Genomic DNA, 17,771 nt, shown 5'->3' on the forward strand with positions numbered 1-17,771 from the left:
CCACAACCAAGTCACACTTAAAAATCCGAATGTCTGAATCAGAAATCTTTTCCACAGCAGGCAGTAGGCAGCTGCTAATGAAGCCAGTGTGCTCAATTACTGTCATAGATGTAGGTTACTAAGGTTTTCATGTTCATGCTAATAAATATTTATTCTTTTCAATCAGACCTTAATTCCTATAATAGTAGCAAAAACAGAGCTCCACGCTTAATACGTTCTTTTAAGCTAAAGGTTGCTACTGTATACTGATACCTATCACCTTGGTCTCAGCTCTCTGACTACATTTTGGGTTAATGCACTAAACAATACAGACATTAGATAAATAGAGTTTATTTAGAATTTAATATTCAGTTGTAAATGAAATGTGTTACTTATTTTTCAGTGTCCATATACATATGCTTTGTTACATGTTTATCCATAACACCAGAAAAAGTACTGAGCTGTAGTTACCCAAGCTACTGTTTCTATTGGTACAAACACAACTTTATTACTCATGTGTAGCTCTTCCTATCTTTCTGAAGGTACTTACCTCCATTGAAAGTATTTCAGAATCTGTTAGTCGTGCCTAACTTTTCCATTAACTTCTGTTCATCACTTCTAATAAATTACTATTCAGGTTCCTACAAATAAGGTATTTTCACCTCTGTTATAACGATTTCAGATGCACAGTTGTCCTCTAGGATACACTCCATTTCGTCTCTGTCATGTCTCTAACGCCATAATTTGGTACTGCATTAAGAAAAGCTGCATTACATTTTCTAGGCAATACCTAGAGCAGCATAAGTGGCCTAATCTTTTTCCATGAGAGTGTAAGGGAAACTGTTGATCACAGCCTGAACCTCTGATTAACCATCTGAGGCAAGTGGTAAGTCAGCTGTGGGAGCACAGGTGAAGGTAATTCAGTTTTGCTCCTGGAAGGGGGTGGTGCTTGACTCTACCTCTCCCAGCTCCCATTTAAGAGCTGACCACCACTAACGTAGCATTTCTTTCTGGAGATTGTTTCTTTGCGGAGTTCTTGTGGTGAGCCACAACATTGGTGCGCACCTATCTTGAAGGCCTCAGAGTTGGTAAGTCCTTTTCCTTAGTTACCTTCTGGCTATTTATTTCTATGTTTGTAGTATTCCAACTGTATGTTAAACTTGTATTATTTCAACCATACAATGCCATACTTGTATTATTTCCACCATACAGAGAGAAATATGGTTGCTGGGTAAATGTGTGATGTATTTCTCTGTGAACAAGTGACAGTTCTGAGTAGGGAGACCCTCCAAAGTTCCTGTCATTTAAGTGATGTTATGATGCTGTTTCTGGGGGCATTACACAGAGCTTTGACAGTTTGTTATAACAAATTGCCTGAGTCATTGAACAGTATCAACGTCAGCTATGCAAGTTTTACTTTACTCAGTGCATAAGACAAAACAGAATCCATCACAACAGTTGGGAATAAAGCACATACAAACACCAGTGCTTTTTCCTTAAGCTTTGCTACCATGTAACGTGCCTTGGGTGCAGGAGACATGAGAGCATCTACCATAGCATCTACAACCTCGTTGCCGTTCGTGCTTCCTTTGCTGAGGATGTTGTTGAAAAAGTCTGCCCGCTCCTGAACATACTCCTTATTGTAAACTGCCTTTTCCTCTTCACTGAGTTCACTCCAGATCTGTTCCGCACTGACTGGGGGCTGAATTTTTGTAGATCGTGCGTAATTTCCCGGCTGAATAATACAGACCTAAAAGCAAGATGTGAGACTTAGCAAAGTGCAGTCAGTTGTTCTGAACTCAGTTAAATACCAAATGCAGTAAAACAGATACAAAGCTTCTCATGAACAGATCTCTTCTGGAAAATGCTGCTTTGTGGGAATTTCAACCTTGACAACTTTACTGAAATCAAGTGTATTCCCATGAAACTTTTGCCATTGCAGAGGTGCTTTATTCTGGCTTCCTCATTTCACTCTGATTGTTACGTGTTCATGCCTTCACAGAATGCAGCCATGCATCCTTATATATACAGAATGCTTAGTGGTATCAATGTTATGATAGTTAGGAGGCAAATTATTTTGGTGTAACTTTAATGTCTCCAGTGTGGAATGCCTGGAGGTTTTTCTCTCGGTGGCAAATGTTGCAGTTGGTGATTTATTTGTTTATTTATTTATTTTGTCCATTTGGGACAGAAGGAAATAAGCAATTCCTGAGGGAAGAAATGTCATTTTCCCCAAGTCGGGGAAAAGAAAAAGAAATGGGTTTATCAATACAAGTACAGAAGAGGCCAGAGGTGCTGCTCCAGAGGTCGCAAAGTATTAACAGATTTCCAGATTTCTGTGCACACAGATTTAAATTCAAAGTGGACAAACTCTTTGCTGCTCAGCCTGTTTCCTTTGCATGTATTATTCTGCTGTTCTGCTGACTTCTGGAGAATTGCAGAGCAAGCTTAGCACTTCCAATGTGCATGCTCTGCCTGGAATACCTCAGCTAGCAGCTGCCTTGTTAAAACTGTCTGTAGATATGCAGCACTCAAAACTCCATGGCATTTAACTGACCTGATTTCTAAAGACTATTAGCACAATGTGAAGAAAAATGGTGCTGAGCCATATAAAAGACTTTAGGATTTGACAGACATTCTTTGGGAATCTGTGTTAATTTATAACTCTAATGCCCCCAATCTGCCATCCAGCTCATCTGCCAGGGGTGCAGCAGTGCTGCCACGTGCCAGCCTGTCTGCCTGCATAGCCACCAGTGCTCTGCAGCCTGTAGCACCCAGCAGAAGGGATGCAGGTAGCCTCCCCCCTGCCCCAAGTCAGACTGGGAATGTCTCATGCTGTCTTTGGTAGGTTTGCCATAGGGCATCTTTCAGTCCCCTTGCTTTAGACTCTTCAGAATTGCCTAATATTAGCCAAAATAATGTCAGTAGTAAAAATCCTATGTATATTTTAAAGAAAGGGGCCATTCAAAACTTCATGTTTTGCAGCTACATGAAGTTGGCTAGGAGATATTAAGATTTATTTCCCCTTCCCTCATTTTCTTTAGCCTTTTTTCTAGTGGCAGACGCACACTGTTTCCTGTAGGTAGCCAGCTTGCCAGAATTCAATGGGACCAAGCCATGATGCCATCTGTTCCTTGCCACCTCTGGGCAACCATCTCCTGAAAGCAAAATGGGAGTAGCAGAGCAGGAGAGAGGAGCACTGGGAAGAGGGAGCTTATCTTCTGCAGGGTAGATTCTGAGGCAAAGGCCAATAAATGCCATGCATACAGTGAGAAACACAGAAGTAATTTTCATAGATACACCTGAAGTGTTTGTCAGCCTGATCTACTGTGTTGTGTGTTGAGGTTATTCCGGGGGTGGGGGAACAGTAAAAATCCTAGAGCCACTACAGCAGTTAACCTGTTAAACTAAGCTCTTCCATCCATTTGAGATTATCCTCGGCTAATCAGTTCAAATCCTCATCATGCTGTGTGGCATTAGGATGTGTGAAATCACTTGCATTTTATATTTATCTGACAGGGGCAGCTGATAGAAGCATAGCTGTAATTTCTTCTAATACAAAGCTTATGAACAATGCTCTAAGTCTGTATATGTAAAAGAATATACAGAGGTAAATTCTCTAGGGAATGCTTCCAGTGTTTTAGAAGAGTATTTCAGCAGTAGAGTGACTCTAAGGAAGAAGCCCTGTGAAGCTACTCCATGATCCAAACTTCAGGTCTGACTGTAAGTGTTAGGTACAGCACTAAGAGCACTCTTACAGACTTCTCTTAGGTCAAGAGGATAAAAAAATCACTCTGCATGAATACTGCCTCTTGCAGAGTTGCTATTCCCAGAAATAGGGAGGAGCTTTTAAGCATTGATGTGGGAGAGGAAAAACTCTTCTGGTAGGTGGCAAGCCTTCATTTTTTGCTGCACAGTGCTCAGACCTGGGCTCTTTGCTCTTGCAGGTGTGAAAGTTTCCATTGCTTCATAATGTTAAAAGTTACTGTTAAAAGCATGGCACTGTTCAGGCAAGCGTGTCTCAAGGCTTTTTCACTATAGAGGATGTGGAGAAAGGGTGCAAGTTGCAGCATTGTCACAAAGATGGTGTGCTACCCCACGTTTCACAGAGCTGCAACCACCACCCAGCTCTGCTGCCTGCTGTTATTTCCAGCCCACTGATTACCCACAGAGGAGCCACCTCTTGCCAGGGGAAAGCTGCATCCATGGCTTCCAGGGTGCTGCTTTCCTTGCCATCCCTTTGTATGGATGTATGCAGCTTGCCTTGTGTAAGATTAGACAGTAATACACAAACAAAAACAGTGTTTGAAATAGCAGGAAGCTTCACAGAGCAGCTATTTATTACATCACTTACCTGGACACCAAACTTCTTCATTTCCAGTCTTAGTGCATCACAAAATTTTTCAATAGCTGCTTTGGTCATGGAATAAATGCCATTTCCCAGAGTAAAATAGGCAATAATGCTGGACATGAAAACAATGCGTCCTGAAAAGAAAGTAGTACAAATAACAAAACTTTTCACTCTTGATCTTCTAAATAGAATTGATTGCCTGAGTCTTAGGAATTGCAATTAAGGTAGTATTTAGCACAATGTTGTTTTACAACATGCAAAAGCTGTGCTGTGTGAATGCGTGGTCTCAGCAAAACTGTGCACTGAGCTCTGTAAAGCAGATATCATCATGCAAGCAGCTTCCTTCCATCTAGTGACATGCTCTGGACCAGACTGGGGATGACAGATTCCCAATGTGCTGCTTATTCTGCTTGAGACAATTGACTCAGGTAACAGAAGATGAAAAAAGATGGCAACAGAGCACTCCCTTAAGATCTTTAGACTGAAAAGCAGCAATGAAAGACTGTGCTAGTAATAGGAGAAGGACTGCAGAGGAGTGAAGTGAATGACTTTCCTTTTAGGGGCTACGTGACTACTAATATCGTTTATGGCTATGTGACTTCTAATACTATTTATTCTGTGCTAATGATGTCTGTGCACTGAGTTCCAGCTTAAAACTGCACATAAACCCATAATCAGATTGTACAGGGACAAGCTTTACCAGAGAAAGGTGACTTGACAAAATGTGTGCAGTCTTACACCGCTGTGCTGTGATTTGTCATCTGTGCTGCCTTTTTTTCCTTTTCTAAGGAATGCAGGCATTAAATGCACAGAGTTCTGATTTGAGGCTTTGGGCTGTGGTCTGATTCCACTGTTTATTTGTCAGCTTCCACCAGACAATCACACCATATAGTAACAAATATGTGTATATGGTATGTGTCAATATATATTCATATCAGAGGTGAGAGAGATAATATCCTCATAGCTAGCAATTTAGAAAACACAGTACCATCCCTATTACTGCCACAGATGCAGAGAACATCTGGGCACCAGATCTGACCAAATGGTACAGGCTTCTGGGCTACCAGGAGGGTATCATGGGAATGCAGTGAAATCTGTCATCCCTGACTTCTTACACAGTGTCTGGGATAGGCCTCATATCCAGTAATGGCAGAATGACAACCAATGTGCTGATCATGATGCTTTGTCAGCTGGCCTCACCATCAGGAAAAGTTATGTTTTTCCTCTCAGAATCAGATGTTCAGTACTTGCCTGAAGGGAAATACCCTCCTTTACAAGTATTAATAATCTTGAAGCTCTTCTTGGACAAGTTGCTCATCCTGAAATGGCAGTAAGCCTCTTCCATTGGGACTCAGGCTCTGTGTAAGAGATGGTAGGATAACCTTTCCCTCCTTGATCCACTAACTAAGAAGTTTGGAGCATGCACCCAGAATAGGGGACACACTGTTTAAATTTCCTCTTTGCCTGAGCTAACTGAAACCCAGTTTTCCCAAGAGAATGCTGGAAGTTCCCATGGAGCTTTAGAGCATCATAAAGTTTTAGCAGTACACAGGACATCAGAGAAAGAAACTGATGTCTCCTTGTGTAATGGCCATGTAACACATTTGCTGTTTCTCACTCTGTATGCAATAGCACATTCTCTTACAAAAATTTCCAGCATGCAGTATTTAGAGGTTGCTCTTTTCTTCCATCAAAATATCAGCCAAAGGCATCCAAGAAGAAAGAAGCAAAGTAGGAAAAAAGAGGATGCTTTTATCTTACCAGCATTTTGTGTAACAGTGATATCTGGGGATTCCATACAAGAGCTAGCCCTGCAATGCTTGATGCTCTACATACACAGTAGAGGGAATCCTTGCCTTAAAGAGCTTACAATTGAAATAGACAAGCTCAGCAAAGTGAGGAGAAAGGATATGACTGTCTTTGTTTTCCAAATGCAGATGGAGAAGGAACAAACTGCAAAGCAATTGAGACATTCTGCGATGCTGTAGAGAGCTATTCAAGCCATTTCTCATTAGAAGCAAGGGCAAAGCACATGCACATGGAGGTTCATGCTACAGCATTTATCCCATTTGATACCATGCATCTCTGTACAACACTTTTTCACATACGTGGGGTTTTCTGCCCAAGGTCATAGAGAAGATCTTGTCAAGCCTGGAACTGGAAGCTGGCTGTCTCTAGTTCACCTCTGTATGATCAGTCTTCCTCTCCTAAATGCCACACAGTAAAACAGTAAAGCCTACATTAAAGAAGTTAAGCAGGAGTTGACTGGATCTTTGTCTCCTGATTGTCAGTGCTGACAAAATGTTGCCTGGGCTTCATAATCTGCTGGAAGCATTATTATTATTATTATTATTATTTTTACTCTTTGTTTTCAGCCAAATGCTGAGATAAATTTATTGTTTGTAAATTTTATTTTTTCCTTATGTATTGCAAAGGCAGAATCTTTAAGGGTTGTTTCCTTCTTAGGATTTCACCATCTTCCTAGGGTCATTTAGGCCACGCAGAAGGAAGCTGTCATTTCAGTTCAGTGAAAGACAATTAAGGCTTCTTTTATAGGTGCTTACATTACCCTGATTATAGTAATCTAATTATTCTACAACTCCAAATAACAGTGGATTAGCATTACCCTTGTATTTCCTCAGAAGAGGAAGAAATGCCAGGGTTGTCCTGATGCTCCCAAGAAGATTCACATCCGCAAACTTCTCATATTTCTCCATTGACAGCCATCCTGTCTCACCAAATGTGGAGATTCCTGCGTTGTTCACGAGCCCCCAAAAACCTAAAGGAGAGAAATACCTTAGCAAGCATTGTTTGCTGAAAACAATCACCCCCTGGCAACCAAACAACACTGGGAAGCCGTGCCCTTTATAACAACTTTTCAGTTGCATTATCTTTTTGACTATCCACTTATAAGTGCAGGAATGTTTTGTTTAATGAAAGGATGTAATTTTGCCCGCTATCTGGACAATGCAAGTCTCAATGCTATTTAATAATCACTCACTTTATAGTCTTCTTAAGTTATTTATGAATAACATGATCTGGGAGACTACTTATTACTGCCAGTGCCAGTGTATCATGATATTTTAATTACTTGAATCCCACCGTGTGCAATGAGCAGCTTTGTGAAAATTACATTAAGCAGTCTAGAGGCGAAGGGGTAATATTTCCAAGGTGCCTGACTCATTTAGAAGTCTCTGTCTTTTTCAGGGTTTTGAGCTTCAATTCCTTCTGAAGTCAGACACAGCTGGGTACATGGGCACAGCACTGGGTAGAGCAGACAAGTAAGGTCCATGGCTATGGTGTTTTCTGGACTTTCTACCCTTGGCCAGCTCTACTCCCACCTAACAATGGGACTCACAGTAGAAGCCCAGCCCCCTAAAATGCAATAAGATTTCAGCATTTACAAGCAGATCTCTGCAGACAGCAGAGCTTGTTCTGACATAACTACACCAAGCCCTTTAGCCCAAAGCCACAGAATACTTCATGTAAGCATTGTGCAGCACTCAGAACCTTGGTTGCTGGACATGCTTTTTGCTGAAGGGTGGCAGTGCTCACAGATCAGAGCTGACATGCTGACTAAATGCTGATGAAGCCACGCTGACTTGTTCTAGCCTACAGAGCACTTTTCTACAGCTGTTTGGTAAAGCAGTAAGTGACACGGTGCTTGTGAAAGCACTGCTGTTTCTGCCCTCAAATCCTAACTTAAAGAGTATTTTGAGGGTGACCAACAGTGTAATTAAGAAGTACTCAGAGTGGACTGAGAAATAACTAAGTTTGCTGCTTGTTTCTGCTGGCCTTGCCAGTTTTGCTTATGCATTTCTAAGAGATGTCATACATGTCTGTTTGAGGTAAATGATTGTATTCTGATTCCTTCTGCAGGACCTCCAGGTCTAGGTCTCAGGCAAAGCAGTGGGTAACAGTGCCTCTTTCATCCCCTGGACAGAGGAGGGGTGTGTGATACCCCCTGTACCCATGCTGGAAAAGATGGGACCTTTGATTACCCTGGTGAAAGTGCTGCAGAAACCCTTTCGCTGAGCTCTTTTCTTTGTGAACTTCCCCACAAAGTTACTGTGATGGTTTCATTGTATCTTGATCCTTCCACTGCTCTGCCAGGAACTGTTAATACAGAATTTCATTCACAGAAATAGTTAAAGCCGAAATAGACAATGTTTAGAATTACTTTGGAAAGTAGAGCTCTGTAAGCATTCCTAATATATATATATACATATACACTATTGTGCTACATAATGCAACTGGTGCTTAAAGAAACCAGGTTGTTTCAGTGATGTCTTATTTGCAGAGCAAAGCACTCAAAATCAGTAATTTACCACATGGAACTTAAATAATTCTGTCCTCCAAAGTGAGTAGACCATCATGTAGTGGTCTATAACACAGCAGGTCCTAGCGCTGGACCTCTCTCATGACTCTAGATACAGACTGTCTTCTGTCCTACTCAATGTACCTGTCCTTTGCGTTTCCCTCTTTGGCACTGCCCCAGATGTTGATAGGACAGAGAAGAGGAAGCAGACCAAAAAATCAGCCCCTCAAATTTAGAATCCAAGGTATCCTTTTCCCTGCCACTGCTCTCTTGTCCCAGGTCTTTCCATCATTCTATGGCTTAATTTCCCCTTCTTAAAATGGAACTAACCCCACAGGACTGGCTTCCCTGTGAAATGCTTCACTGGATTAGAGTCCTCTGAGAACTAATTGTCAATATTTTTATACTTGCACGTGATCTGATCTGCAGATGGACCGAGTAGCTGCATACTCCATCTGTTTAGGCTGCAGGTTTCTCTACTCAGGTTTATTTTTAAAAAAGCACAACCCAAACTGAAGTCTGACATCACTGTCAGAGTTGTTCCTTGATCTTCTGAGCTTTACCTTTTCTAATTGAAACAAAAATGTCATTTTGCTTTTGCCACTGCATCCTGCACAGCAAGAGCACTTGTTCCACATACCCCAGAATTCATTAGGTCTTCAGAAATACATCTGTTGGACTTTAAGTGATTGATTTTCTTTCTCTAAAGTATGAAATACAGAATTTAAATTGCAAGGTAGAAGCTTTCTCTTCAGGTGCTTGCCAGCTTTCCCTCCTGCACTTCAAAGACTCGGGGTGGTTTGTGATAAGGCCAGCCCATGTGTACAGACATGCAGTGTTTGTAGAATAATAGCTCCTTCTTGCTTTTCAGTGGCCAGATCAAAGTCAAGGAGAAATAAATGCTTGAGTTAAAGAGAAACAGACTCTTTTGAGGAAAAGATTATGTAAAATGTAAAAAGATACTTTGCTCAGAGTTAGCTCAAAGTATTTCATTTGCCCTCAAGTGAAACATACTGTTCCTCAGCAGAACGTTCTGACATCTCTAAACGGGAAAAATTCTGAAGTGTTCCCAAAATCTTCTTATCGCTTCTTGTGGTTGAATCAGTTTGCCAAGTGCTACCTAAATAATGAGTGGTTCGTTAATGTCGAAAATGTGGCAGTTTTCAGCACAGAATCAGATACGATTTCAGAACCAGGGTCTAGCCAGCTGCAGGAGTCCTTCTCATGTTCAACAGGATCCCTGGGGAAAATCCAGGGGCTGTCTGTAATGCAGAAATATAGTGACCATAAAAAGGCCTGGGAAGATCTGTGCAACTGCTGAAAGTCTTCTGGTCAGAATATCAGTGGTGTGGTCCTTGGTAGAACTTAATGTGAATCTCTGATAACTAGAGCTAGTCAATTCACTGCCTCCTAGAAGGACAGGGCGTACATGAGATTAAACAAAATAGCTGAAGAAAAGAGACATCACATTGCCTCTGAGTGTCTATGCACAGACACATGAAGAAAAAGCAGCTGATGATTTGATCTGGAGGCAAAAATTGTTCAGACTGTCATAACAGAGCTCAGTTCAGGACACAGTTTAGGAAGAGGAGTGTCAGACTGTACTACAGCAGGCAGGAGAGAAATAAACTGGAAAGCAGAGATCTTCACTGATCTCTGCATTAAGAAAATGGATTCTGAGGACAAAGATTAAGAGAGATAGCAGAGGATCTAAAGAATCACTTTAGGAAACCTAACTTAAGATTAGTGAGGCATTCAGGAGAGCACTGGCTCTCAAATAACCTTCCAGATAATTACTGCTTCAAAGGATGTTGGCCAAAAAGCACATATCCAAAGTCTGTATTTAGACCTGAGAGATACCTGATGTTCTTTCCAGAAGCTCTTATTAAAGTGTTCTTCCTGTTCAAGTCAGTGAAGCTGTGTGTTTCTAGAGCACACGTTTCTGTCTGTGTTCATGTCAGGCGCCTGCATGGAGACGATATCACAATTCAACCACATTTTCAAAATTGAAACGTGTGTTTTCGATTTCGCTGAATTTTGGAGTTTCTTATTGCAAAAATGGCAGGCTGTTTCCTGAAGGATCCCAATACTAATGGAAACAAGCCAAATGGAGCAGAGCGTGATGCCAGCTTCCTACTGAAAAATGCAGAGAGGGAGCAAACCAATTTGCTTGAGGGAAATGTGGAGTGTCCATCGTAACAGGTCAACTGAGACTCCTGCGTTTCAGATTTGTACTCTCTAGAGTCACCATCCATTCCTCCAGATGTTATGCTGTGGTTGTCTTCATTGTGAGAATGAGTCTATTTATGTATGATGTCTGGGCTAAATGATGGTACCAACAGCCTACTGCAAGGATCCTATGAACAGGAAATCTTAATTAAGGGGTGAACAGTATTTGATAACCTAGGACTGGAAGACCAAAATGAATGTCCCTCTCTTCCATGATGCTATCTACTCAGAACAGGAAAGGATGAGAAATCATGTTTTAAATAGAAGAAAATCCAAAAAGTACTGATTTTTCTGTAGTTTCTGAGAGAATCAGCAAACCATCGAACTGTTTAGCTGCTTCCTCACTGTTTTGGTACATCTTCTAAAGTTTTAGTTGGAAATGTGTTGCATTAAACCCAGAGGTAGATGAAGTTATTCCTTTTTGAGCATTTTGGGATGATACAGGAGCATTTTACTGATCTCAACTTAGGTTCAAGCGTGCCAATAAGACATATTTAAAATCATTTTTACTTGTATGGGACTGACCATAGTAAAGAAAAGAAACAGCTCCTAAACAAATCCTAGTGACTCGGGGGACAAAGGCTTCTCTCTCAGTTTCTACTGGGATTCTTTGAGTAGAATTACCCTGAGCTGAGGAAGGGGAAGGCAGAGACAGCTGAGTTCAGCAGGATTTACAAACTGGAAGGTATGCAGAGCACTTCCAGTAACTGTTTTAAAGGTGAATGCTTTCATAGCTTTTAAAATAAGCTAATCTAGGTTTCAGTGTTGTTGTAAATCACACTGATTGACTTTCAGCACCACCCACTGAATTTCTGCATCAGTTTGTACAGTTTTCTTCCTATATATAATATATAGTTTCATATTTTCTTGCTGACAAATGCCTATTTTAGGCATTCTACCGGACTCACCATCTACCCTATGTTCTCCCTAGTGCTAATATCAGACACATACTAGATTTTCAGTTTGGTTAGTCTCATGCTGTAGGCCCCTGGATGCTCCATGATCAACTAGAGAAAACTCACTGCAGAGTTCCTTCTCCAGTGGGACATTAAGGCACAGGTAATTTCAGAATATAAATGAAAAAATGGAGTTGTTCTTGCAGTGGAAAAAACCAACAATCCACTTTAAAAACAATCTTTGGCCCGAATGTAAATAAATTATTGTCTTTATCAAATAAAATGGTTCACTTAAGAGTTAACTGTCAGCTGAATTGTTATGCTGGAACTATTTTTATAAGCTACCAAGGGAAATATATCTATTTTTAGAGGTGCCAAGATGGAACAGTCCTTCTGAAATCTTTCATTTGAAGACTCTATATAAGTAGAGCGTCCTCATGGTTTCATTACAATTGAGATAAAAATATTTTATAATTGTGTTTTATAAATAATGAAGACAACTTGTAGCATTTGCTCCATTAACCCCAGGTATTAAAATAGCTCCTTTGCTCCTTCTTACTTAATAAATGTAAGGAAGATTACTTGATAATAGGGAGTTTTCCCAAATGGTGTATGTTCCATCTGCTTCTGCAAAGTTACATTTTCTTGTCTGCCTTTGCAACATGACCCTCGTGTTGCTGCAGTCCAAAAGCAACAAAAAAATATCTCCAACTCTCTGCTTTATGTGTATGTGCCTGACTGAAAAACCCTCTCTGCATACACAGTGTGTGAACAGGATGTGCATTTCAACACCAACTGTGCTCAAGTGTCCCCTTCCGTAAGAACTGGTGGGATCTGCCTTGAGCTGAAGGCATGTCCATGTGCCTACAAGCAGCAAGGGTAACCAGCAAGTTCATGCTGAGCTGTGGACTCAAGAGTCTGCATGCTTGCACAAACACAACCATCAGAATTACAGGATAAATTAACTTATCTGTAACCCAGAGTTTCAGGTGCCCCAGTCCTTGTGCCCCATCTGGCCTCTAAGAGCTTTTGTGGGTCATCTGCGATGTGCCTGCAGCTTGGGAAGGAGCCTGAGAGAGGAAGGCTCTGCCTCTTAATCAGATAAGGTCAAGATCAACCATAAATACATGGACTTAATAAGGAGCATTGAGGCTTTTTCTTTCTCCACTTCTCATTTCATCCCCTTCCCAAGGTGCTAATGAATGAGGCAGGCAGAGACCTTGTATGTGAAGCTATTTCTGCATGCAGGAACTGTTGGTCTGTAATTGAGGGTATAGTCTGCGCCGGGAGTGTGTGTGCACTGAGCCACGTGCATCCTCAGCAGCACACTGGGTCCTTCTGCCTGCCAGCCCTAACTATGAAACACTATAAACACGGCCCTTCTACACACACTGCCACAGCGGGGCACTGTACCAGTACTAACCGCAGTAAGCACCGCTAATAGCCGCGCTCCCCAGCAGCGAGAAGTTGCAGCCGCAGCGCTCGGGCAGCAGTGCCGGCTCCCTCCGAGCCCCGCGGTCCCGGCCCGCCGCCCGCCGGCCACGGAGCGGGGCTCCCACCGCGCCGCCCGCCGCTCACCTGTGTCGGGCAGGTGTCTGAGCACCAGCTCCTTGGCGGCCAGCACGTCGCGGCCGCGGGTGACATCGAGCCGCAGGACGCGCATCCGCCCGGCGTCCGCCGCCGCCTCCCGCTGCAGCCGCCGCGCCCCCTCGCCGCCGGGGCAGAGGCAGCCGGCGAACACGGTGAAGCCGAGGCGGTGCAGGCGCAGCGCCAGCAGGTGCCCGAAGCCGCTGTCGCAGCCGGTGATGAGCACGGCCCGGCCGGCCGGCTCCAGTGCAGCCGCCTCCCGCCGCCGCCGCCGCGCTAGGAGCAGCAGCGGCAGCAGCAGCAGCGGCAGGAGAGGGACCGCGGCCCACATACCTGCCCGCCGCCGCGCCGTGCGGGCCCGCCGAGCTGGAGGGCGGTAAACGGCCCCCGCTACCCCTCCCCGGCTGCCGCAGGCACCGCCCCTCCAGCCGGCGGCACGGGGAAGCCCGGGGCTTGGCGGGGCGAGCTGCCGAGGTGCGCGCCCGCAAGACACCGCGGGGGGACGGATAATTCCCCACCCTGGGAATTCCTGCTTGCTTTGAGGTAGCACGGTGCCCCAGTCAGAAGCGAGCTGCATTGTGCCGAGTGGTATCCTGGCTTGTCTCAGAAATAGTGCGACCAGCAGCATCAGGGAGGTAACTGTCCCACTGTACTGCACTGGTGAGGCCACAACTTGAGTACTTTGTTCTGTTTTGGGCCTCGCTCTGCAGTCTCCTGTGAGTAAAATGACACGGTGGAAAGAACCAGACGCCTTCATTAATTGTGATTTAAAGTTGGCATTTAAAACAAACAGGGCAGAGTCATTCTTTGATGTATAGACACTAACAGGAACTGCTGGGCTTAACACACAGAGATGTTGCTATGTATTTACCTGATTTGGATCCCTGTAGCTCCTCAGTTAGCCTTGTCCATGTTTAGTAATCTGTCTTAAATAGACCCTGTATCTGGCTGTAACAGAGGTGTTGGAGAGCTGGTAGAGCTCTGCTGTTTTCAAGTCTTGAAAAACAACACTTGTCTGAGGAATCAGCTACGTTTTATGTTTGTGTTGGGATCTCTTTGCACTAATATAGAGTGTTTTGAATGGCATTCTAAGGAGAAAAGGAATAATTATTGTTTAAATCTCTTTTCCGTGGTCCACAGTGTTCCTGTGTCTTTACAGTTGTCAGCTGCTGATCTGCCTACATTTGCTTAGGCTTTAAATTGCTCTGTGTGGTCTCTTCTGCATTGTTCAAGTCCCCAGTAGGCATTGCATAATAGGACTTAGAGCCTCAAGTGGCTTGGAAAACCACAAAGAAGGGGGTGGAATGATTAAACCCAAGGTAAGATGTCTAGCATCCTCAGTAGTGCTGATAGCGCTCCAGCACACTAGGAGATGCTGCCCTTTTTTAGCTTTCAGAAGATCACTTGATCTTCTGTAACTCTGAGTCACAAAGCATTGTCTTTACGTTAAAAAAATATTATGCAACCCTCAAAATCATGAGAGTCGATAACCATCTGTTCTCCTGCCAGTTTCTCTGTCTGGTTCCCTGCAGCATAAAAAGATGGAGAGCTGTTCCAGATTTACCTCCTCCGTGCCTCCTACCCAGCTCTCTTTTGCATCTGCCAGCCTCTGCTCTCCCAGCTTTCTTGTCCTGTTAGTAACACAAAGATCACAGGCAGTGCCAAAAGCACTCTCCTGGAGAATAAAAGGTAACCCAACTAACCTCTCGATTTTATGCTGTTTCTATTCCAAATAAATTTCAAAATATATTAAAAAGTGGCACCCAAATATGGCATGCTCTTATCTGAGAACAGGAGCAGTATGTTGTCAGAGCAACATAATAATTTAGCTTGAGACTCGTGGATTAGAACTGGAAAAATGATCCTTCACATGTAGGAACAACTTTTTGACTACCTGGTTTGGTAAATATGGCCAGGTAGGTTTACATGCAGACCATCAGCAAAAGAGTTTCTCTATTTGTTGAATCACTTTTTCTCTGGGTGTATATTATTATATTCCTAACTCAAAATGCATGTACACACACATATATTTGCATATATGTTAATATTCAGACTGAATTAATAACCCTGTGTTTTGTATAGTATCTGAAATCCCCTTTTCTTCCTTTAAAACTAATTTAAAATAAGAAATATGATTTTATATTCATCTTCACGTGTCGTATCTCATCCGTAACTCAGAATGGTTGCAGCAAGTTAAAGTAAGACTGGGATAGCAAAGGAGATGGCAGGGAAGTGGAAGGTGCTTAGAGGCTGGGCACTGGTCAGAGTCTGAACAAGTCTGCACTGAGAACACACCCAGATGTCTTCCTGAGAACAGCTACTTGTGGATCTTGCACCTAAAGCTTTCCTATAAGGCATCCTGCAGCTTTCATGGTTACTGCAGTTAGAGAACTGAACAAGAAGCTTCCCAGGGTCATCCAAATCCTTCTTAGGTGGCTGGAGGGACAGTTAGATATTCCAAAGTGCTGCACTGCTGAGCATCACATTGGCTGCCCTTCTTCCATGCCTTGGAAAATCAAACTACTTTCACAAATGTCTAACTGTGGATTAAGGCATTTATGATTAGATTCCTCTGGAAAAAGTACTGCTTAGACATTACTAACTCTACTAGTTATTGTACAGAAGCAAACCAGAAAGCTAATAAAATGATACTATAATTGTTATGTTGAGCAGGGGACTGTTGTGGTGTTGTTCTCACCTGCAAAACAGATAGAATTTCTAATGGGCTGTCAGTTTGTTCTCATGCAGTGGTTGGAGTAGAAAATGGTAAAAGAAAGCTGGGATGAGCTGTGCTCCTCTGGTGCACTCCAGGACTTCCAGCTTCATCTTCAGGGGTGGAGGAGATGCACTGAGTTCCTGAGCAAAGTGTCAGTGACTGGAGGAAACAGAGCTTGCTAGAGAGTATCGAAGTAATATGTGCAGCTCTCTGTTCACCCTAACTCTGGGAGAAGGGCAGACGTGAAGAAAGGGACAGTGCCCTTTGTACCCCACTTTTTGTCTATTCTCATGTCTGTTCACCCCTGTTTATTTTACCCATTCTCTTGTTCTAATTTCTTCAGCCTTGTCTCTCTCCAATTACAGGAGATGGGGAGAGAAGGTTCTTTGATATATGCATACCCAATGGTGAGATAAGACACAACAGGTCAAATGTTTGCCCAACCAGTTCATTACAAACCCTAGGCACTAAGAGAGGTAGGGAAGGGAAGGTGGACGAAATAAGAGAGAGAGGAAATAAAAGCAAGGAGTCTTTGTAGAAAGCAAAAGGGATCCACCGGGATTCCAGGATTGCTCGTAGTTTAGAAGTTGATCTTCAGTAGTGATGAACTGGTGGAGGTTGTGTTGTTCACTTGATGATCACTAACAATTGTACAAACTTATAAATAGGTCCAGAGTGGTGGAGTGCCAGCTCCTTTTGGAGTGCCAGCTTCTGACTTTTGGATCTCACAGGAGCTCCTTTGTTCTCCTCTTCCAGGCCCTGCAAACTTAAGTCAGTGGATAAGAGGAAACAAGGAGATGCCAAATTGTATCCTGTCTTCACAGGATACAGTGGTATCATCTCCCAGTCTCCCATATCAAGCTGGAGCTGTATGCCCCCAGGCCAAGCCTTCAGCCAATTAACCTTCCTGAGCACTCCCTTTTGAAGGCAGACATCTTCAAAGAAATGCTTTCAAATGTAAAATTGTACACAAAAGTGATGTTGATTGCCACACAGTGACACCCACCGCTCCTCCTTGATAACTCAGAGTCTTATTGCAAAAGATGCCACAGAAAGTGAGCTTAGAGCCAAGAGAAAAGGGTTCAGTCCAACCCCTCGTTTGTTTCCCTCTCTTCTCAGTCACTGCAAATTGGAGCTGTCTCAAGATCTGCCATCTGTCATGGTACCCTCTCTCAGTGGTGGGTAGAAGGAGCAATGATATTTGATGTCTTTCTTACAGCCTTTCTCCAGTGTCGTGTGGAATTCATTATTATTTTTATTTTCAGAAGGAAATATGTCCCTATTGCCTTCCCAGGTAACTGCAAAGCCATCTATGGTCTCACAGGAGGCACTGTCAGTGTGCAGTGTCTCTTTGTCACAGCTTCAGAAGAATGCTGAGAATGTGACAAACTGCCTTCTGAAACCTCCACCACTTGCTTGCAGCCAAGCGAGTCTAGAAAATGGCAAACACACTCCCCTCTTTTGTTTAACATTCTTCTGCTTTTGAAGCTAATGTCATGATTTCTAGAGTGCAAGATCAGGATTTGTGACCGGCAGGAGGTGACTGCAGCGCACTCCTTTCATCATCAGCGTGACACTTGTCTTTGCCATCCATTGTGCCTTATTGGCTCAGAGTCCTGACCTTTTCACTCATCTTCTGGCTGTTGTGCAAGGAATAATGTAGCATGCTCTGGATGACAGCTAGGACTTTTTGAT

General features: G+C 43.1%; 2 protein-coding genes across 4 annotated transcripts in view; one reads left to right on the forward strand and one right to left on the reverse strand.

Moving 5' to 3' along the window:
* The window catches only part of PAK5 (p21 (RAC1) activated kinase 5), a 143,762-nt gene that overhangs the window by 3,869 nt on the left and 122,122 nt on the right, over positions 1-17,771 (forward strand). The gene's annotated exons all lie outside the window — the stretch shown is intronic.
* Positions 315-14,488, reverse strand: LOC107310937 (D-beta-hydroxybutyrate dehydrogenase, mitochondrial-like). 2 transcript variants are annotated; one of them, XR_014943798.1, is made up of 5 exons: positions 13,352-14,488; positions 6,957-7,109; positions 6,439-6,537; positions 4,334-4,464; positions 315-1,729 (listed from the first exon to the last, which is right to left on the reverse strand). XR_014943798.1 is itself a non-coding variant. In XM_015857056.3 (4 exons), the coding sequence occupies exons 1-4, from the start codon at positions 14,115-14,117 to the stop codon at positions 1,382-1,384; spliced, it is 1,398 nt and encodes a 465-aa protein (XP_015712542.2). In that variant the 5' UTR covers positions 14,118-14,488; the 3' UTR covers positions 315-1,381. The 2 variants fall into 2 exon arrangements, 1 of the variants encoding a protein (XP_015712542.2); XM_015857056.3 differs by lacking the exon at positions 6,439-6,537.

This window comes from Coturnix japonica, chromosome 3, assembly GCF_054131305.1.
Source record: "Coturnix japonica strain WE chromosome 3, WE-NBRP24, whole genome shotgun sequence".
NCBI classification, from domain to species: Eukaryota; Metazoa; Chordata; class Aves; order Galliformes; family Phasianidae; genus Coturnix; species Coturnix japonica.